The sequence below is a fragment of the Pleurodeles waltl genome, chromosome 1_2 (assembly GCF_031143425.1).
Source record: "Pleurodeles waltl isolate 20211129_DDA chromosome 1_2, aPleWal1.hap1.20221129, whole genome shotgun sequence".
NCBI classification, from domain to species: domain Eukaryota; kingdom Metazoa; phylum Chordata; class Amphibia; order Caudata; family Salamandridae; genus Pleurodeles; species Pleurodeles waltl.
The window spans coordinates 1,127,134,639-1,127,157,063 of NC_090437.1; the positions used below are offsets into that span (position 1 = coordinate 1,127,134,639).

The 22,425-nt window shown below is 42.4% G+C and overlaps 1 protein-coding gene across 1 annotated transcript in view; it reads right to left on the minus strand.

Moving 5' to 3' along the window:
- CC2D2A (coiled-coil and C2 domain containing 2A) overlaps positions 1 to 22,425 on the minus strand; it is a 353,444-nt gene that overhangs the window by 165,300 nt on the left and 165,719 nt on the right. The window contains exon 17 of the mRNA XM_069202617.1: positions 18,649 to 18,805. Coding sequence (XP_069058718.1) covers positions 18,649 to 18,805 — 157 coding nt within the window. The remainder of the gene's footprint in view (positions 1 to 18,648; positions 18,806 to 22,425) is intronic.

Below are 22,425 nucleotides of genomic sequence, written 5' to 3' on the forward strand. Positions count from 1 at the left end.
CTCGACGCACCAAAGTCGCACACAAAAAACCTCGACAAAATGGTCGAATTCGCCCAAAAAATAGCCTAGGGTAGCTCTTCTCCGGATCAGCGCATGGCACGGAAAGAAAAGAACTGATGTCACTGAGTGAGGGCAGTGTCTATGTACTACTCCCAACGTCATCATGGCAACCACGACGCCTGTGGAGTCGACCAACTCCACCTACCGATGTGCAAGGGTATTGCTTGAAGAAAAATCTCTGGATCCAGTCTGACGCCTGGGGGAGAATTCTAATGTAAGGAATCTGCAACTAGAAGTCTCTATCAGATAGTGTTTTGTAAATGTATGATTAGTTGACCACGTGGCCGTGAATGTGCTCTAGGAGTGATTAAAAGTTGTCTCTTTGCTTTGATGTAGCATGTTTGTATGCATCTAACAATCCATCTTGCTAAGCCTTGTTTAGATATACGATTACCTTTATGTGGTTGTTGAAAGGCAATGAAAAGTTGTTTTGTTTTCTTAAAATCTTTAGTTCTGTCTATGTAGTACATAAGAGCTCTTTTGAGATCTAGAGTATGAAGAGCTCTTTCTGCTACAGAGTCTGGCTGTGGAAAGAAGACTGGCAATTCCACTGTTTGGTTGATGTGAAAAGGAGATACTACTTTGGTAGAAATTTTGGATTTGTCCTAAGTACAACTTTATGTTTGTGCACTTGGAAGAAAGGTTCCTCAAGAGTGAACGCCTGTATTTCACTAACTCTTCGTAAAGAAGTAATAGCTACAAGGAAGGCAACTTTCCATGTTGATAATTGAATTTGACAAGAATGCATGGGTTCAAAAGGTGGGCCCATAAGTCTGGTAAGTATGATATTTAAATTCCAGGAAGGAACAGGTGGTGTTCTAGGTGGAATAATATCTTTTAATCCTTCCATGAAGGCTTTAGTCACAGGAACTCTGAATAGAGAAGTGTGTTGAATATTTTGTAAACATGCAGATATTGCAGTAAGGTGGATTTTGATGGATGAGAAAGCTAAATTTGATTTTTGCAAATTAAGTAATTAGCATACAATAGCTTGTATAGATGCTGTAAGTGGATCAGTGTTTTTGGATTGACAGTAGTAGACACATCTTTTACATTTGTTAGCATAACATTGTCTAGTAGGAGGTTTACATGCCTTCTTAATCACTTCCATACATTCAGATGGAAGTTTTAGGTAACCAAATTCTATGACTTCAGGAGCCAAATTGCTAAATTGAGAGCATTGGGGTTTGGGTGCCTGATTTGACCTTTGTTCTGCGTTAACAAATCTGGTCTGTTTGGGAGTTTGGAATGAGGTACTACAGGCAGGTCTAGGAGTGTTGTGTATCAATGTTGATGTGCCCATGTTGGGGCTAGGAGTATCATGGTCAGAGATGTCTGACGTAGTTTGCTGACCAGAAAAGGAAGGAGTGGGAGGGGGGGAGCGTAAGCAAATATCCCTGACCAATTGATCCATAGAGCATTGCCCTGGGAAAGGGGATGTGGATGTCTGGATGCGATGTTTTGTCATTTTGCGTTTTGCTTGTTGCAAATAGGCCTATTTCTGGTGTTCCCCACTTTTGAAAGTACTTTTGAAGAACTTGGTAGTGAATCTCCCATTTGTGAGTTTGTTGGTGATTCCTGCTTAGGATCTCTGCAAACTGATTATCTATTCCTGGAATGTGTTCTGCTAATAGATGAATGTGATTGTGAATTGCCCATTTCCATATTGTCTGGGCTAGCAGAGACAGTTGAGATGAATGTGTCCCGCCCTGTGTTTTGAGGTAATACATGGAGGTCATGTTGTCTGTTTTTATCAGAACAGTCTTGTGTTTGAGAAGGGGTTGAAACGCTTTTAAGGCAAGAAATACAGCCAATAATTCTAGGTGGTTTATGTGAAATAGTTTCCGTTTGAGATCCCATTCCCCTTAAACGGTATGATTTTTGTGATGAGCTCCCCAACCTATCACTGATGCGTCTGTTGTTATTATGGTCTGAGATTGTTGCTGCTGCTGTCCCTGCTTTGCCTGGGAGGTAGAGGCTTCAGAGGGATTGTGGTTTGAATCCTTCTCTAAATTGTTGCCTGTGAAAGGAGCCTCTATACGGTGTTGAGTATAATGCTCCCATTGCTTGGCAGTGTCTGAGTCTTTCCTCAGTTTCTCTATGGTTGTTTCGACCTCAGGACCAAACAAATGTTTCTTGTCAAAAGGCATGTTGAGTACTGCCTGTTGGATTTCTGGTTTAAATCCAGAAGAACATAGCCATGCATGCCTTCTTATAGTAATGGCAGTATTAATACTCCTGGCTGCTGTATCCACAGCATTCAGGGCAGACCTTATCTGATTGTTACTAATGGCATATCCCTCTTCTACAACCTGCTGTGCCCTCTTTTGAAGATCCTTTGGGAGGTGCTGTAGGAGTTTTTGCATCTCATCCCAGTGGGCTCTATCGTATCTGGCTAGAAGCGCTTGCAAATTTGCAATTCGCCCTTGGTTGGCCGCTTGTGTGGCCACTCTCTTGTCAGCAGCATCAACTTTTCTACTCTCCTTATCAGGGGGAGGAGCATCCCCTGAGGATTGGCTATTAGCTCTTTTTCTAGTCGCACTCACTACCACTGAATCGGGAGGAACTTGGTGTGTGATGTAGTCTGGGTTTGTAGGAGCAGGTTTGTATTTTTTGTCAATATGCAGAGTAATTACTCTAGCTTTGACTGGCTCATTAAAAATTTGGTCTGCATGTTTGACCATTCCAGGCAACATCGGAAGACACTGATATCTAGAGTGAGAGGAGGATAGCGAGTTGAACAAGAAATCCTCTTCTAGTGGTTAGTGTGCATAAGCACCGCATGATAAGCAGCTGTCCTGGAAACAACCTGCATGTATGCAGTAGTGTCCTCTGGTGCAGGAGGCTTGGAGGGGTATAAGTCAGGATCTTTACCAGGAATAGGATCTGGGTCATATAGATCCCAAGGATCCACTGTATCACCATGTGAGTACTGTGAATGCATTGGTGAAGGCAACTGTGGTGGACTAGTGGGTGGAGGTGAACATGAAAGCTGTGGTGAATGAGGAGGAGAAGTAAGGGCAGGTACTGGCTTCTCCTCTTGCTTATACATTTTTGCTGGCGGTTGACCAGTGTCTAATTCTTCCTGAAAAGCCAGCTTCCTCTTGGTTTGTAAAGGAGGTGCAGTAACAATTCTGCCAGTCTCTTTGTGGATGTGGATTCTGGATTGTCTTTCATCCATAACCTCCAGGATAGGCTGAATCTCAGTGTCCTCATCAGAAGGTCTGTAAGATTCCTGCATTGATTTCGAACTCTGTTTGAAGTTGCCCGAAAGTCCTTGTTCTTCTGTATAAGAAGATTTTTTGGGTTCAGAAGTTTGGAGCTTTTTCCGTCCCAAAAATGGAGTTGGTTGTTTCGGCTCCGAAACAGGGCGTTGAGGCTTCAACTCTGAGAAGTGAGGACTCTTACTTGAGTCCGAGGCAGAATTCCTTACAGATTTACTCAACTCCAATGTCGATGGAGGAGTGGCCTTTTTGGCGCCGAACCCGAAGGTCGGTCGATGACAGTCTTTTGTCAGGTCAAACCATGGCCTCTTGGCAGTAGAGTAGCCAAGGCTATCGATGGGTTTCTGTATATGGGCGTACGGGCAGATGTACTCACGTGCTGGCCAGCAGTGATAGGCCTATCTTCTTCCGATTCTTTCTCGGAGTTGGTGTCTCGGATGGAGACCGCTGTCTGCGCCGGTTTCTCTTCCATGACGTTGAGATGTTCTGTACTTTTCAACGTCATCTCTAACCTTCTGGCTCTCCGATCACGCAAGGTCTTCTTGGATCAAAACGATCAACAGGCCTCACAATCCTCTTCTCGGTGGTCTGGAGAAAGACACAGATTACAAACCAGGTGTTGGTCTGTATAAGGAAGCTTTGCGGGGCACAGAGGGCAGAATCAAAATGGAGTCCGATCCATCAGGCTTCCAAGTGGTAGGTCTGAATAGGCCCAAGTCAAGCACACGTGCCCAAAAGGGCAAAATCTAGATTCCGACGGTACTACACACACTCAGTAGAACATTCTATTGTGCTTTGTCATATTGAAAATGTATGGAACTTCTTGGGAACTTTTAAAGCAGAATATATTAAAGCTGGACATGTATGTCTTTGAAGTTCAGCAAGCATTCTGCGTGAAGGGTGTCCAGAACATGAGCCAGAATGAGGAAAGTGCTGAAATTTAAAAATGACCATGGTGACCAGCCAGGTGCAAATACAGAGCTTTTGAGATGCAGTCATCTGGAGATCCCTGAGGTACAGGCTTCTGGGACTGTCAACAAAAATGTAAACCCATGCAAGACTCAACATCAGGACAGTGCGCGCTCTACAGGCGACTAAAGTGCAAAAATCCAGTCTTTATGCAAGAGCATAATTCATGCATTGTGTTTATATGCAGTTTGTTTACCTTTTGCATTGCAGACTTTTACCTTGAACCCACTATTAATGATGTTTGCAAATAATGTTAATTTGCAAGGTATTGCTGCAGGCTTACAGAGTGTATCAGGGTGTGGTCCCTTTCTAGGACCTTCTAGAAGCTTTCCCTGCAGCATGACTGGGTGTGGTTTGTAGGCTGGGTCAGACTCTATATAAGGGAGACAGCCCAGCTCCACGTGCTCACTATTCAGAGGTCCAGGTGCAGAGTAGCAGCAATTTCCTGAGCTCCTGTTCCAGCGGCCTACCTTGATGTTCCAGGCCTGCCCCTCATTATTTTGGTGATCCTTGAGCAGGGTGGTAAGGCGGACATCGGGCTGGGCCCCCGACCCCGTTCTCAGAGATTCTTGAGTTTGGGGCCTACTCGTGGAACTTTCAGAGTACGCAAGTCATTGCTCTCATGTAAACCTTGGTGTTCAGATCGGCAAAAGATTGCGCAATCATTTCATGGCATTTGCATATTCTTGTTAGAATCGGCAGTGTGCGCGATTCATTTTCCGCATGTAAACCTTGGTGTTCAGATCAGCAAAAGCTTGCGCAATTATTTAATGGCATTTGCATATTCTTGTTCGAATCGGCAGTGTGCACAATTCATTTCCCGCATGTAAGCCTTAGTGTTCAGATCGGCAAAAGCTTGCGTGATCATTTCATGGCATTTGCATATTCTTGTTCGAATCGGCAGTGTGCGCGATTCATTTCCCGCATGTAAATCTTGGTGTTCAGATCGGCAAAAGCTTGCGTGATCATTTCATGGCCTTTGCATAATCTTGTGCAAATCGGCAGTGTGCGCGATTCATTTCCCGCATGAAAACCTGGTGTTCAGATCGGCAAAACCTTGCACGATCATTTCTTGTCATTTGCATATCACTGTTAGAATTGATAGTGTGTGCATTTCATTTCCAACATATAAAACTTAATGTTCAGATCAGCAACAGTGTGCGCAATCATTTCATGGCAATTTAAACTTTGATGTGTAGTGTTTGTTGAAGTGCACACATTTATCCTGGGTAGAATAGAAGCAATCTTTGTTCTGAAACATTATTCTAGAAGGTTCTTGCATTCCTAGACTGTATGTGATATTTCATGAAAAGCTCATATGAAACATTGTATTAACCCATTCTTGATTTTTTGAGGCCTAGTTAGAGTCTGGATGTAGGCCATTCATGTTTCTTCAGTCTGTTATTCCATGTTCAGAGTAACATTGAACCCTTGATTGAACAGAGTGTTATTTCATGTTCAGAGTATCAGTGAACCCTAGATTCAACAGAGTGTGATTTCATGTTCAGTGTATCTTTGAACCCTAAATCCAACAGAGTGTTATTCAATGTTCAGAGTATAGGATTATTTAAGAATTTAGATAGTTCCAAACAAACTCAATGTGATTATATCTTGATACTGTGTTGTTTAACCTTTTGCTTCCTACAGGTCTCTTTCCCAGCTGTTCGCTACCTAATCCCCTTTTCCCCTACTCGGACTCTCTCAGGCTCTGTGATATTTCTATCATAGTTTTGGAGCTGTCCAGTGGTGGACATGTTGGGAACGTGCGCAGGCCCAGAGGATCTGGTCTCTCTGACAGGAAGAGAGTGAAGCAAGGAACAGGAGACAATCTGCAGCCATGAGCCTGATTCACAAAATTTGTTTTGTTTTGCAAACAAGGAGCAAGTCACTCTGAAGGTGTAAGCAACACTGCTCAAAGACAAAAAAGTTAGAGAATTGGTTCATGAGTGCTTTGGACATTGAAGAACCTGTTTTGTGTAAGATCAGAACCTCATAAAACTACATACTGAATATTAAATAATACCAAATACAAGCTCCTCTTTATTAGTATGCACCTGCATGATAAATGGTATACACAACATGGTGCATACATTCCTCATGCCTGCTGGTGTTGCCAACCACTGTAACGCGTGCAAGTGCTTCTGTTGCTCAGTTGTACTGATTTCATCAGCCTTGACAAGGTGAAGGTTGCATTAGGCCTCCCTAAAGTTAAAATCTGTAATCTAAAAATTACAAATAATTACAAAAAATTACAAATATTTGTATCTGATGCATTAAATCCATGCTAGCCCAACACACGCTTCTGCCCCAAAGGCTAAAATGTGTCCCCCAGGGCATGTTCTATGGCCATCGAAGAAGGAATGTTTGTATGTTTTTAATGATTTTATTGTTCAGATGTGAGAGGGTTCATCTGGGTCTTCAAAATGTGTGTTGCCCCATCAACCTTGCCTGAGATGCACAGAAAAGGACCATTCATGCTCCTTCTTCAAAGCTCTGCTCTGGTCTGTGATGGCTGCTCTAGGAAATTCAAGGGCTAGTTAAGGGCTTCTCTTTATTGGTAAATGGTCTCTCTGGACAGTTAAGGGCCTCTTGGATTATTTGAAGACCAGCAGAGGATGACCAAATTAAGTCAGAGGCTGACACAAGGCCAGGCTGACAGTGATGTTGGGTATAGTCTACGGGGATGCTTACAGAGTTGGATTGGCTGCAATGATCCAACCACAAAAGTCCCCACGAATCACTCTAGTCATGGCCTTCTACAGTGTGGACCTGGTGTTTGCCAGGGCGGATTTTGGTCTCTAGTCTGGTTGTAGGCTGAAGGACTCCATGAAATGGAAAATGCCAAGAAGAAGGGGTTTGACACACTCTGTGCATCAGAAGAGTAGACCTGGAGGTCATTTGAGGGTGACAGGAAGCCGGGGAAGGTGGAGAGCCAGTAAGGGATTTCTGTTGGTTGATTTTTGGCTCCTGACAACTGTGGAAGGTAGACTGATGGTGTCTCAGATCTAGCACAAGGTGGCTGGGGATGACTGGCTGAGGTCTATCTTAGGATCATTTATGGCTGGCAGAATATCGTTATAGGACATCTTAAGGTATACGAGAACAGGTTAGGGTCTGTGTGAGCATCTCAGCAAAGGTCTCCTGAGACACATCATGTGATCTGTGATGCCTAGCCTAGGGTCCTCTCAAAACCTGTGTGACAGTAACTGAGTGCAGACTAAGGGACTCCAAGGAACTGTAGGAAAAAGTCTAAGGTGGACAGCCCGAAGCGAGCCTTGACAGATGGATGACAGGTGGTCTGGGGATGACAGAGACCCCAGCAGCAGGCACCTGACGCACCCCGCCAAGCAGGCTTCTGTCACAATCTTCCCTCCAGCTAGCCAATCTGGACAGGATGACCTCTGAATAGATTTTCTCTCTGGAGCACGTCATCCAAGACAGAGGGGCCCTACAGAATACCTCTACCTCTTCACACTTGCCTGCATACAGCATTGGGGCCAAGAAGTCTCCCCTAGTAGGCTGTGCTTAAAGTAAAGTTTGCAATGCTACTGGCTGTGCTTCACTTCTTGTTTGTGTTTTAGGGAATCTTGCACTACTGATCTGTACCTGCTCAGTGTGTATGTAAGAGGGGGATGGGAACCCTGTAGTGCAACTGTGTCTGTACAGTAACATTTAAGGTCTGGAGATAGAGGTGGGGGCATGCACCATGTAATATTGTGTTTGTTGACCTATGTTCGACCTTGTCCCACAAACAACCCCCCTTAACACCTAATGTATTTGGACAGCAGCATTCAGCATTCCCGTCATACATTTAATCAGAGTATATCACTTGGAGATCACAACCATATTTTATTTTACTGAAGGGGGCGGGCTTGGCTTAAACATTTTTTTTAAAACTACTGCGATAAATTCATCTAAAATGTAATTTAGCAGTGTCTCTGAATCAGCACCATGAACAGATATTCCTCATGACACAAGTGACAAAAGGGAAGGCGCAGTCAGGTTCGTAGTCCAATGGCTCTTAAAAGAGCAGGGGCAACATACAAGCGATCATCTCAGATCTTAAATGGCCAGAACACTAACTACTCACATTAATTTTATATCATAATATTTAATTCCCTTCATCCATCAACTTTCTAAATTCTCCCTGCCACCACCTCTGCTTGTGCTAACATACTCTTGAGACACAACACATCTGGCCCCATTATTTTCTTCGATACTCCATCAGATCCATCTTAGGTGGGTCAAGCTCAGTCCAGGCACTTGAATAAGGCTTTTACCTCAGAGAATTCAAACTTGATGATATAATCTTAATTACTTTCAGCAATAAAAAGCATCACTTCACAATATAGAAAATACCATCCAAAAACATGCAAAGCTGGGCCATCAAGACAAATTGTCAGGTACATTTCATATTCAGTTTCAGCTATTTTCTTGCCTTTTTTAACAAATGGTTACATAAATACTGATCTAACATTGGTTAATAATTAAGATTTATCAAAGTGTGTTACCCATTCTGTGTCTATGCGAAAATGTGTTTGTACATATGGCCCTTAGAAATGTACAGAAATAAAACAATGATGAGTAGAAAAACCTATTTTCCCTCCTTCTGCTCCCTTACACTTGCTCTGTCAATTATATCCCCCTGAGCACCTTCCTCCCAGTAACTTCATCCCTCTCCCTCCTTCCCTACTACATTAACAACCTCTGCCCTCTCTGACCTACACCCTCCCTTCTTACTCTCGCTTTCTTTCCTCTCTTGCCCTTCCTCTCCCTTTATCCCTCTCTCTTGCGCTTCCTCTATTTACTTCCTACTCTCCCTCCCTCTACTATTTTTTTTCTCTCGCCCTTATCTCACTGCGTTTCTCCTCATCAATCCCTTTCCCTCCTCTTCAAACATGTCCCTGTTTTTTTCTTTCTCTATTCCACTGTCCCTTTTTCCTCTCACTTTCCTTCCCTCTCCACTTTCTTCTTTCCGCCCCCACCCCACTCCTTTCCACCATTTGGAAAATGGTCATATAAAACTCCCAATGGGGTTCGAAATGTTCATTCGATATCCCTGCAGGACCCCACTGACATCAATGTGTAAAACAAGCATTTGCAACGCAATATGTCTCGCATTTGCTTGAGTTAGAGCTATTGGCGTTGTAAATGCATAACTGGATTCTTCTTGCCACATAAATTGGACAACCCTGCCACATAATTTGGTCCTCTCTGCCACATAATACCAGTGGGCCTGCATATAACTAAAGCACTTCTATTCACCTTCTTCCTCTATCTTCAGCAAAAAATTAAAATATTGTCATTATTTATTATATTTTTTTATACTATCATTTTGGGGTCCCCCGAATCTAATGTGGGGACCCAGAGATGATCTAGACAGAAAGTATGCATCGTGCAGAGAGTTATGGGCAAAAATGTTTTGTAAAAGGAATCTCTCACAAAGAATTATGGTGCAAGTTTCCAAACGCAGAGTATAGTGTAGTATCTTGACTGTAATGCTCAGAACAGCCACTAGAGGGCACCCCTACATAAATAACATGTGTAAGAAACATGGTCATGTAACCACATAGTCAGCCCCTAAAGGACATAACCACACGAAAACAGAATGGCAGAACGTAATGCAGTTTAACCATATATTTAGCCCCTAGGGGGTGTAGGGCATCACACATTGTCAGGAGTAGCAGGCTTACTAGAATAATATTACAAACAAGGCCCTTAAAACAAAAACTACGCCCATCTGTAAAACAAAAGATCCAGCCACGAGAGAACCTAAAAAGACTCTCACTGGTGGGGGGATGGGAGGTTAATATTTTGCAGTCCTCCCCAACCTGGTGTGGGGACCCAGAGATGCCCTAGACTGAGTGTGTTGTGCTGAAAATTTTGATCGTGGTCCCATGGCCTAGGACCGCCACACGGTGAGTTATGGGCAAACATTTTTGTAAAAGGAATGCCCTGCAAACCATTATGGGATAGGTTTCCGAGTGCAGCAAATATTGTAGTATCTTGACTGTAATGCTCAGAACAGCACCTAGAGGACACCATAATGAAAACAGCATTTGTAAGAAACATGGCCAAGTAACCATATAGTCAACCACTAGAGGGCATAGCGACATGAAGACAGAATGGCAGAAAGTAATGCAGGGTAACCATATTTGTAATCCCTAGAGGGCGTAGTGCCTTACACATTTTCAGGCATAGCAGGCTCACTGAAATACTATTACAAACAAGGTCTTCAAACACAAACTACTCAGCTGTAAAACAAAAGCTACAGCCATGAGAGAACTTAAGAAGACAATGAATGGTGGTATATAAATAACCACAAACAAATATATATATATATATATACACACACACATATATGTATACACACACACATACACACACACACTAAACAACTCATCAGAATGAGACCTTAAGACACTGGAGATGCACTGATCTGGTGAACGAGGGGCAGCACCCAGTGCTTAATTTGATCCAGAGGTTGCCAGGGGGCATACATTTTTTGCAAGCAAGAGAGGGAAAAAACACAGTGAAAGACGAAGGAAGTGATAGATGGAAAACTCACAAAAGAGAGTTAAAGGAGCACAGAGTGCCTGGCAGTGAATTAAAGAGGCCATGGATTAATTCAAGACTACGCAACTTTGTTATTTGGGGCGTTGACATTTAATAGCACTTGAGTGTAATTATGTTGTATGGTATGCATTTATGTGGAGTGGCTTGGATTGGAACTACCGGTAATTATGTTGAATTATATTGTGCGGATTGCAATTATGTGGTATGGAATGGAATTATTTGGGTTTGAGTCTAATTGTGTGGTGTGGAATCGTTTGACTTTGAATTGTGTGACGTTGAGTAAAGCTATGTATATTGGAATTATGTGGATAGGAATTATGTGGTACTGTGTGTAGTGGAATTATGTTGCGTGGGATGGTGTGTCTTGGAGTGTATTTATGTGGAGTGGCACGGAATTATATAGCATGATGTGGAATTTTGTGGTGTGTATTGGATGTATGTAGTATGCAGTAGAATTTTGTGTTGTGGATTGGAATTATGTGGTTTGGTGTGGAATTATGTGGTGTGGAGTGGAATTATGTTAACTGGTGTGGAATTGTGTGGTGTTGAAATGTGGGGTGTTGCATTTGACAAGGACCAGTAAAGCAAGTCAAAATGAGTGAAACATAAGCGGGGATAGTACTTCTGCCAGTTATATATTAGAATCTGCTTTTACTGAATGGCAAGCATGGAACATGCATTTTATGGTACATAAATCACATGTAAAAACAATGTTATAGGTGCAAATGTGTGTTTAATACTAGGAATAAAAGAATATTAGGAATAAAAAATGGAGCAAAACATGTGCACAGAGTGCCAGCTGGCAACAAGGCATCATAAATATAATTTGGAACATACTGATGCACAATCAACCATATTAAATGTATGTAGTGTTTTTCTGAATTTGCAACAGACGGTGCTGTAAAAGGCCGAACAAGCATCAGAAATCACAAGCCCTTGAGGAGAGACGAGATGACTGCACTACCTCACGTTGTGTAAACGTCTGAACAGAAATTGGAAAATAAGGCTGGAAAAGTATTTTCTTTTTATTTTAACAGAATGAAAAGTCTTGTAAGCATTCTTGCCTTGCATTTCAAGGAGCAGAGCAGCCTGAGAACATTTATGGCCCCAATAAAGGAGATAAGCAATGCCCTGTGTGCGATGTTGGGAGTGCTGGCAGAGAGGGGCCCTCGAGAGAGAGAGACTCAAGATGCGATGCGAAGCAAGTTTCACATCATTGCTTCTAGGTTTTGCTACATTCTACTAGAAAGGACATTTTGTGGTTATCGTGAGTAGTAAGCTAAATGACTGGGTGTTTCTTTTGTCAAACAAACTTATTGTAGGAGTCAGAGGTAAACGAGGACAGCACTGGAATAAAGCCAAAACAAATGTCAGCGACAAGGGAGGGGATGGGAGGAATGGAATGCTGTAATGAAATGGAGGCAACTACCAGCCTAAAACACCCGCAGTGAAAGGGGCGCACCAGAGAAATAACAAAAAATTGTCCATCACAGCAAGAGATAGAAAAACCAAAGTGGAATAATGCAGTAGTTGGTCACTGCTGTGAAACAGAAAAAGGAAGGAGAAAAGGGCAAAGGCAGAACTAACCACTAGTAAGCAAGAATTTTTAAAGGACACTGCAACCAACAAATGAAATCGCTTTAAGCCAAAAGAAGTATACTAAATGTATAAACAAGGTCGAATGCTTTCGCTCAACCTAACGACACAAATGTTCACTGTCTAGGTTTTCTTCCTTGTTTTAATAACGTTTTCAACCTTCCTGCCTTGAAACAGGCACCGAAATGTCTGCTCGAAAAACCTCCAATGGCTGTAAATGGAATGCATTTTCAATAATTTCCTGCATGCCAATAAGTAGAAAATTAAATACATTCTTTCATCTTTGTCAATAATTTATTTTACAAAGTAGGTACATTTCTAAGTCACTGTCATTAAATGGTACTATGCTGCAGGTATCTTTTAATGACATTTTATTTATGTACCTCAACCTATTGTCATTATTGACATGTAATTTGTTGAAACTGAACGAGAAATACACTTGGTGGCATTTATGAGTTGCGTGGTACTGTGTTTTTGAATGATTTTAACAATCAAACTGTATTTTTAAAGAACACAGAAGCAAAAAGACTATGGGACTGGTATCTGGTGAGGACTTGTTCTTAGGAATAGCGAAGAAGAATGTTTCACCTTTTTTTCGGCCCAGAAAACTAACATTTCCAGCACCGATTCTGCAAAGTAGAAGGGCACAAACAAGGATTCTTCTAAAGCCATGTACTCTTAACCCAAGATCCTACAATAGCCAAGTTCTCTTTGAATTTTATACTACAGACTCCAGGCCATCTAAAAAAAAAAAAAAAAAAAAAAAAGAATACAGATTTTTCTCTTCTCTGTGTAAAATAAATCATAGACTACTGAAGGTTTCAGTGTGCCCTCAATTAGACTTAAAGGAGTCTTGGCTTGGTACAGGATGTCTTAAATTAATGGAGGTACACTAATCCAGTCTCCTTAAAATATTTGAAAATTTGGAAAATTCCATATATCACATTAAAGTAGATGTTTGCAGGTAAGTGCTCATGGGCATGAAATGAAGTTCCTCTATATTGTTTGCTCATGGGAACTGATGTTCTCCTGGTAAGACGACTGAAAATATGTCACTCACATGCTTAGCTCTCAAAAAGATGTGACCAATATATGTTTAGCACTTAACACCTTGCCAGAAAAAACACTCAAAAGTGTCTATTTACTGTTTCTTTTTTGAAAGTTTTGTTTAAGGTTTTTAAGTGCCGGAGAAGTTGTGCCTCAACACATGATGGTTCTTTGCAATAAATGGTGGGATGTGAGACTCTATTCACACAATACTGAAGCTACTTATTAGGACATTGTTTCTCTTGTAAATCACTTATATTGTCTGACCATATAAAAAAACATAAATAATCCTTTTATTTTAATCTTGTGTTGACTTGTCAGTTTCCTCAGATATCCATGATGAATTGGGTAGACATAGGCATGACCTATTGAGTTCCACTGGCCTATGTCATGGCCCTTTCATTTGACGCCCTCTATGTTTGATGTAGGTGTAAAAGGCAGTCTAGGTCTTTTCACAGTTATGCATTTTGTTTCTCACTATGTCCGTTGTAGCAATTTGGTTCCATCTATTTAGTCCACCAGGATATTTTGCTCATGATCACCCGGTATTTGGACCTTTACTGTGGGTGAGTCTCACTATCTGAATCTCGCTCATGGTAAATTTACAGTATTTGGACTGAGCGTGTTTACCACCAGTGCCCACCTTTTAAAATAATGCTACTGTGTTTGGGCCAAGCACTTCCTTATCTCACCAACAAGGACATGAAATAGCACCAGTCAAAAATGGTTTGTGAACCGGCCCTGGATGTCACTGTTCTTCAGGCTAAGTATTTTATACCTAGTTACTTGCAAAGACGACTAATCTTCACGTCAACATCACTAGTAGATTGAAATGACCACAGCTTATTTAACCCAAATAATCTAGTGCAGCACCAAGGCTGAGTACATTATTTGGAGACACCTCACAGAAAAATAAAATAAAAAGGATACCAGACTTATCATTCCCAAATATGTGAAGTCCAAAACTGGAGTTGATGGCAACACCACAAGGTGGAATAGAAGGCTTTGTGAAACTTAACGAGAAATTTAAAAACATATTATATATATATAAGAATTGAGTAGATGGCATTTTTTAGATTTGGAAACACTGGCCATGTTTGCAAGTAAGTCAAACAGCTAATAAAGAACGGGGAAACAAAACCTGGATTTTAACTGTTGTAGACGGTGCACAGTAGAAATGCAATATATGTATATGTTAGTTTAGTTTCTTAGACTACCCATACTGTCCTTCAGATGGTGGACACCGATTTCACATATTGAAACAATTTCTAAAAGAAAGAAGTACAATAAAATAAATTGATTATAGGCATACTAGAAACAAGCTGAAATTGGCCTTTCTCTCAGCAAAATGAAGGTATGAGCCAAGTCAACAGAATGTAAACAGGGTGCTACTGAAGACAGTAAGTTGAGGGAGCGCTGTGGATAGGAAGAAAATGGCTCAGGTAAGAGAAAGCTTCAGCTTCAGCAGTGCTCCTAGGGCCCACAGCACACCAATCCAAGGGGCTAATGACAGTGGACACCTCAGCCTCCTTGCCTTGCTTCACACTTCAGTGCAATTCACAAACCACTGATTACACCATACTGCTCAATCCTCGCTGATGCATGGTTCCCATCTTTCTTGGCTGACTGAGGCATGTTCATCCTGATGGATTCCTCTTGCCCCCACCACCCACTTATGAAACGCAGCGTCAATAACAGATCTATTAATTTCCTCCAGCTTTCCAAACTACAGACACACCCCCTCCAGTATTCCAGATAACCAAGATATCACGGTACGACATTATGCACACAACAGACACTTGTACATGAAAATGTTGCGCCCATCATTTGGGGGTCACCAAAGGAAGCAGCTGCTAACCCTGGCTTGTCCTTTGGTAGTCCTGGCACTATCTTTGCAGCCCATGCCTTAGTAGCGAGAAACAAAGCACCAGGGGGCAGAAAGAGCATGCGACTGTTTGAGAGGCAAGATTAGATATGGCACATGAGACTGCCTCTCCCTTCTCCCAAGAAGGATTTCCTGCCTGCTTAAATTGCTCTTGGGGGACAAGTCATTTGATGCCCAGATAAAAGGTGGTACTTCTGGTACACTTAATGAACTGTTCTACATTTCGGAACTTTGTTTAAGTAATTCACACATAACACATTATTTTCTGTTCATTAGAAGGCCTCGTCACCAATTAATAATCAACCAATAAAGGCTTCTTGGAAGAAGGGGGAGGAGAAAAACATTGTTTAAAAGAGAGAGGTGCTTCCCTCCTCCCAAGTGAGAGGCAGGAATGATGCCTGATGCCCTTACAGATGAAGGGCCCCTACTTGTAAGACCCTGTTATTGCAGCTATAGGTCCTTAGCCTGAATAGCTTATCCTTAAGTGTGTGCAGCAGTATGGTAGACCTGCGCCACTCTGGGTCTATGATACTATGAAGCTGTGCTTTCATGGGGAAAGGAAAGGGTAGCCCAGAGAGGAGCTGTGCAGCAACTGCCCGAGACTAGGTATGGAAACATGACAAGGTCTCCCCTTGGACGACCTGTTCATAAACAAACATAGAGCGGTCCTAGAAACAAGATTGGTTGCCTGTCCTGCTTTTGGGTTAACTGACATGCATACCATAATTACTCATGATTTGTACTAAAGAGTAACAGAGCACATATTGTTCGCTGCAACCTGTCACTTGTAATGTAGTTCAGTGGGTTAAGCGCCTTCTGCTACCAGGGTTCAAGTTCATGACTGAAAAGTCACGAATTTGAATCTTGGCATAGCTAACTAAGGGGGTCATTACAGCATTGGCGGGTGGCTACCGCAAGGCGGCTGCCAATGCGGCCGCACTCCCGCAGTGCCCATTTGGACATCACCGCTGGGCCGGCGGGCGGAAACCAAGTTTCCGCCCGCCGGCCCAGCGGGGATGTGGGCCGCAACATGGGAGCCAGCTCCAAATGGAGCCGGTGGTGTTGCGGCCGTGCGACAGGTGCAGTAGCAGCCGTCGCGCTTTTCACTGTCTGCACAGCAGACAGTGAAAAGCCGCATGGGGCCCTGTTAGTGGGTTAAGCGCCTTCTGCTACCAGGGTTCAAGTTCATGACTGAAAAGTCACGAATTTGAATCTTGGCATAGCTAACTAAGGGGGTCATTACAGCATTGGCGGGTGGCTACCGCAAGGCGGCTGCCAATGCGGCCGCACTCCCGCAGTGCCCATTTGGACATCACCGCTGGGCCGGCGGGCGGAAACCAAGTTTCCGCCCGCCGGCCCAGCGGGGATGTGGGCCGCAACATGGGAGCCAGCTCCAAATGGAGCCGGTGGTGTTGCGGCCGTGCGACAGGTGCAGTAGCAGCCGTCGCGCTTTTCACTGTCTGCACAGCAGACAGTGAAAAGCCGCATGGGGCCCTGTTAGGGGGCCCCTGCACTGTCCATGCCATGCCAGGGGCCCCACTACTCCCCTTACCGCCAGCCTCATCCTGGCGGTGCAAACCGCCAGAAACAGGCTAGCGGTAGGGGAGTCATAATCCCCAGGGCAGCGCTGCTTGCAGCTGCCCTGGCGGATTATCACTGCCGGGGCTAAAATGGCGGGAAACCGCCGGCCCCAGCGGTGCGACCGCGGTGCTACCGCCGCGGTCCAAATACGCCGGGAGGCACCGCCAGCCTGTTGGCGGTGCTCCCATCATTTTGGCCCTGGCGGTCTTTGACCGCCAGGGTCATAATGACCCCCTAAGACTTTTAACCTGGCAAGAAAAATAGTAACAATGCCAGTATTAAGTGCCATAGGTAAAGAAGATAACTGATTTGCATAATTAGTTAATTCAGTTGTGCTCTAGGTAACCACAGAAGGTCTCCTGTGTACTCAGCTGGTTGCTCTGAGTCATTTGATGGGACCCACAGTAACTGTTAAGTGCACAAGACGAGGCCCCACACTGATGTATTTGCCTAGTATATAACCCAGCTAACTGATTTTTGGCACTAAGAGCTGTAGCCAACAGTGCCCTGCTATCTGCATCATGTGTCTGTGAATGTTTCAGTGACCAAAGTCATGCCTTTACTGTGCAGGATCCCATGCAATATGTTCTGTAGGACTGGGGGGCAGCCCCGTTGTAGCACTCTGAGTCTCTAATAGCTAGATAACTAACGGATGCCAACACTCTTGTGCCTGGGTCTGACAGCCAGACAGATCTATTTTTAAAGTGAAGGGTAGCTCTGCTGTCTAAAGGACAAAAACAGTAAAAATTTTGTACTATGAGAGTAATTTCTATGAAAATAAAAATTCCCCAATTTTTCCCAAGGTGATGCTGGAATATGTTTAGCACCTCCATTCAGGCGTAGACGTACATGGTTTTACTGGCTGTAACTGGGTCGATAATTCTGTACTCAGTAACGTAACATGGCTACACTCCATTTACCATATGGTTTGTACCTGAAGTATATTTTTATCTACTTCAGTATTGTTATTTTATTAACCGTATAATGTGGTTTGGAAAGTATACTTCATTTGAAGTCACTGAGGCCAATCAGGTCCTGTGAAATCAGCAGGGATCAAGGTCATGTGGCATCTCTTCCGCTGACTTCATCGAGCCAACGTGTGTCTGTTGTTACTAGCGCTACACCAGGCACTACGGTGAACTGCCATTTATGCCTAAGACCAACAACCACTGCATTGTACAGTAAAATGAAAACATTCATAAATACACAATAAAGTATATTTCTGACTAGCTTCATGTACGTAACTTTACGCCTAGCATTATGACCTGAACATTAGTAGGAGCACCGAGAAGTAAACATGAAATTCAGAACAACAACATATTACACTTGAGACACCTCATCACTTAAAGTACTTCCCATTGTATGATGAGCGTATTCAGTCTATTCCCACTTCAAAACCACACCAAGTGACATAGCACGCTAAATAAATGACACAAAACACAATCTACATTAAGCAAAACATTCTTAAAATCAACCGAATACATTACAAAACACAGAACATTTCCTATGCCTAAAGGGAAGGACGCCTTTAGGACCCAAGGCAAGCCTAAACTGCAATAGCAGGATAACTGAAAAAAAGGATTGTGTGAAGCAGAATTGTGTCCAGCTAATTAATTGAAATGAGATATTTCATGGAGATGTAAGAAGATCAGTGGTATAAAAGAACTGCAAGTCTTCGTTTAGTTAAAAAATTGAACAGTAAATACATACCACTGCCTACTCCTTCATGGTCGAACATTACACGCTGTTTGCTGCTGAATTCTGTTTCTTCTATGGGAGCTTTTCCTGTCAGAACAGTTGTATCAGGGATTGGTATAAATACTTCTGCTAACAAAGTTGTGCCACTGAGCCCAACTGTTTCATACACCTAGAAATAAGTCAGAGTTAACTGTGAGAGAGATTATCATTGGAACATTGAAATAATACATCAGTGATGTTCAGCAGGTTGTGATACTTTAATTTTGAGACAGATTCAATACAGAACCCTATTCCGGCATCATATTAGGTCTTCTACAAAAGCATGCCGTTAAATATGCACTCCTTATACTTGAATGAAGAACCAAACCCACTACTTCACACTACTAAGATATCTATGCACAATCTAGCAACATAAGGCTGATCATCAATGTGACTTCATAGCTCCACAAATTGGCTGCTGCATGTTCTCTGCAGAGGTAAGTTTGACTTGGTACAGCAAATAGCATCTCTCACATGAAATCTTCTCAAACCAGTGGGTTGTGGAGATTTCAGGAAGAATGCACCAACAGAGGGTGAGGAACACACACAAATGTGCATGTTTTTTGGCATTCACAAATCCTTTACAGGTAATTTCTAATTCCTGTCAAGTGTTAAAAAGGAGCTGGAACGTACCCAAAATAGATGGCAATGTAGGGGTTAGAAGTAGCTAGGTAATTGATGGAGAGTGAATTTTCAGTTCTTTCATCAAGGCTAGGAGCAAAGGAACCAGTCAAAAATCAGTATGTTAAATGAAAGGAGACATTGGTCCAGAACATGTTTTGTCTACTCTTGCCTTGGATATCCCCACTTTCATCATGTTCGTGGAACTCTTTCAACCATATAGTAAGGTGTATTCATGTGCTGGATCTTGCAGATGACGCATTCATATTTAAACATAATACATACTGGACAGGGGAGTCAGTGCACCTCTGGGAGGATGGGTGTGATGGGGCTCCCAGATGACATGCAGTAGGATGAAAGTCAACCATTAATGGGGTGATGGTGGTGTCCAGGAGACCACTGTCCAGGATTGCTGCTGTTAATATGTGAGAGAATAAATGCTACAGTAGAACAGAAAGTGTGGGTTGGAAGGAAGGGTTTGAGCTGACATTGAACTCAGCTGATACCACGACATCAGGGATTCACTGAAAAGCAGGCTTTGGAGTAGTAGCCCTGTGACCTAGCACTAGTTGGCAGTGGATGAGAACATTTCAAGATGTATTGTGTTGAGCCAGTTTGTGATTTGGTAGTGCTTGCCATCACTAATGATGATGATGCATCTTTTGATGGGGGTTAGTTTGAAGTAAACTACAGACATCCATGAAAAGATGGTAAGGGTGATCTTGTTTGGAGTGTATGATGAGGTGTTTAAAAGGACAGCATTTAAGGTACAGATGCCATCTTGATGACACATGAAACTTTAATGATGAGGATTTATAGCGACATATAGTATGATATAAGTAAAGTAGTAATTTGAGATTCAAAAAAGTGTTGCTGTAGTCCAGTCTGAATAAAAGATTTTGCTCAAACCACAGATTTTGATCCTTGATTTGCAATGTATCCACCATGGCCTGCAGTAGGAGCTTTTGGAAATTGTGCGTCTTTCTGCTTGGCCCAATAGTTGAGGTTGAAACGCATTGGACCATTCTTAAGGTAAATCACATCTGAAGTACAGAGTGAAAGCTACTTGTGAATAGGAAGATGTGAGAAGTAAATGTTTTGTTGCTTATGTTTTGGGTGACAGTAGGACATCTACTCACAAATAATCAGCATGCATCTGGAGTGCAATATAATCTCCTCCTCTCCAGAGAATTTCAGATACTCCTTTAATCTGCCTTGATGTATGTAATTTCTCCAAAACAATACAAAGTTTAATGAAAGCACAGTGGGCAGTATTTGCCCAAGACCTTGGCTTGGCCAGATTTATGGTCTTCAATGGAGCATGGCACAGACTCTCTTATCAGGTTTTCCTTTAGTGTTTTTGGTAGCAGATCATCCATAGTCATTACTTCAAGGTAGAAAGATATTTTACATCATTATTTTCTTCTGTCTGCTAAATACAGACAATGACTAAAGGGATCAAAACTTTCTCTCCCAATGTTTTTTTTTTTTTTAGTTTTGTAATGCAAATATTATGCTTGCTAGGATTACAAGCAGATCGCTGTATTTTAAAGTTCAAAATGAAGGGGAGTTGGAGCTGGTTTGACCACCTTTCTGTCTTTGTTGTAGGACTGAGAATAGTTTAGCAATGATAAAACCTATGTCTAACCTGTATTTGCACCATCTCTGACATTCTGTACTCACTTATGTCGATTGTCAGAAGAGTGGTTACAGTCTACTTTTAGTAGGATTGTAAGGTTTGCTGAGTTGAGCAGCTTCACTACTTTTTCTCACAAAAATATACGTCAATGCAGCAAACATCTAAGCCTATAACAAGGGTCCCTTGGCATTATTAAAAGCTAAAATATCCAGCATGCACAGATGAGGGTCAAGTTTACAAACCTTCTGGTTTCACCTGGTCTATTCAGCATTAGGCTTATTGCCCCTATTGCCAGTTTCAAAATGATGCCCTTAAACTCCAACTGACCACAGTGACCTCACAGGCTGATAACAGTCTTCAAATGAGATGTACAGGTTTACAATGGAGCACTATGCATTAATTGCCACTCAAGTTTTCCTTACTTCTTTGAATAGGTATCTGACTGTACAGTTATGATCAGTGATATAGTCCTTATTCATACTTTCTAAATGGCCCTTAACTTGGGGGCTGAGGAAAACATGACTTGCTATGGAAAGGTTGAAATGGTGTATTTGTTAATCTTCAACAGAAAGAAGACATCCTAGTAGTTAAACAAAATGTCTACACACTGAGGTGCAGCATATTAGTTCAAATAGGAGCGCACTTGGTGGAGTTTTACTCATATACCATTAGAGCTGGCCGGTTCACCATGGTTTAGTGCAGTGGAAGAAACGTTCGTTGCCACTCCTGCTGTAAGGTGTCTCTCACAACAGAGATTAGGCAACCTGAGTTCATTAATCATAGGTAGTGGCCAAAATGGATTTTCTCCAGCTTTCGCTACCTGATTGGAAACAGTGCTGACATACTGGCATCACTGGTACTGGTCTGAACTCGGAGACAAAACAGATTAAATAGCTAGGATTGGTACAGGGGTGAAAATGTAGAAGAAAACCTACACCTATTAGCCTTCAACAGGAATAATCACAGCTACATACACTAAGCATATAAACAAACAATTTATTTTTAATGCACTTGGATGGTGCACCCTAAGCATTGTCTCTTGGTGCCAGAGGTTCAAACTGCCCACTATTACACAGTTGAGTGTCTCAAAACTATCATGTCCACTCAACAATGCAGGTGAAGAAAATATATTTTTTTCTAATGAGCAGATTTTGAGAAGTGGTCCTCCTTTCAAACGCACCCAGGACACTGCAACATATCGGATCCAAGAGGGAAAAGCTATCTCCTCTCAGTTTCTGAAGCTGACACCGATTTGTGACACAGACCTCTCCTTTGCTGTGAAAATTCACCCTATCCCTAGCCCCAACCTACAGCAACATACTATTTTTTTCTTGTCAGAGCAGCAGGTGGGGTAGGGATGAGGCTGCTGCAGATTTTTTTGTGGTTAGGAACACATGTGTACTTTGTGTCAGAGACAAAGATGGGAAAGCCAATGAAGACTTGAGCCATATGTCCGTCTCTGGTTCCTCCAGACGTTCTCTAGAACTCTT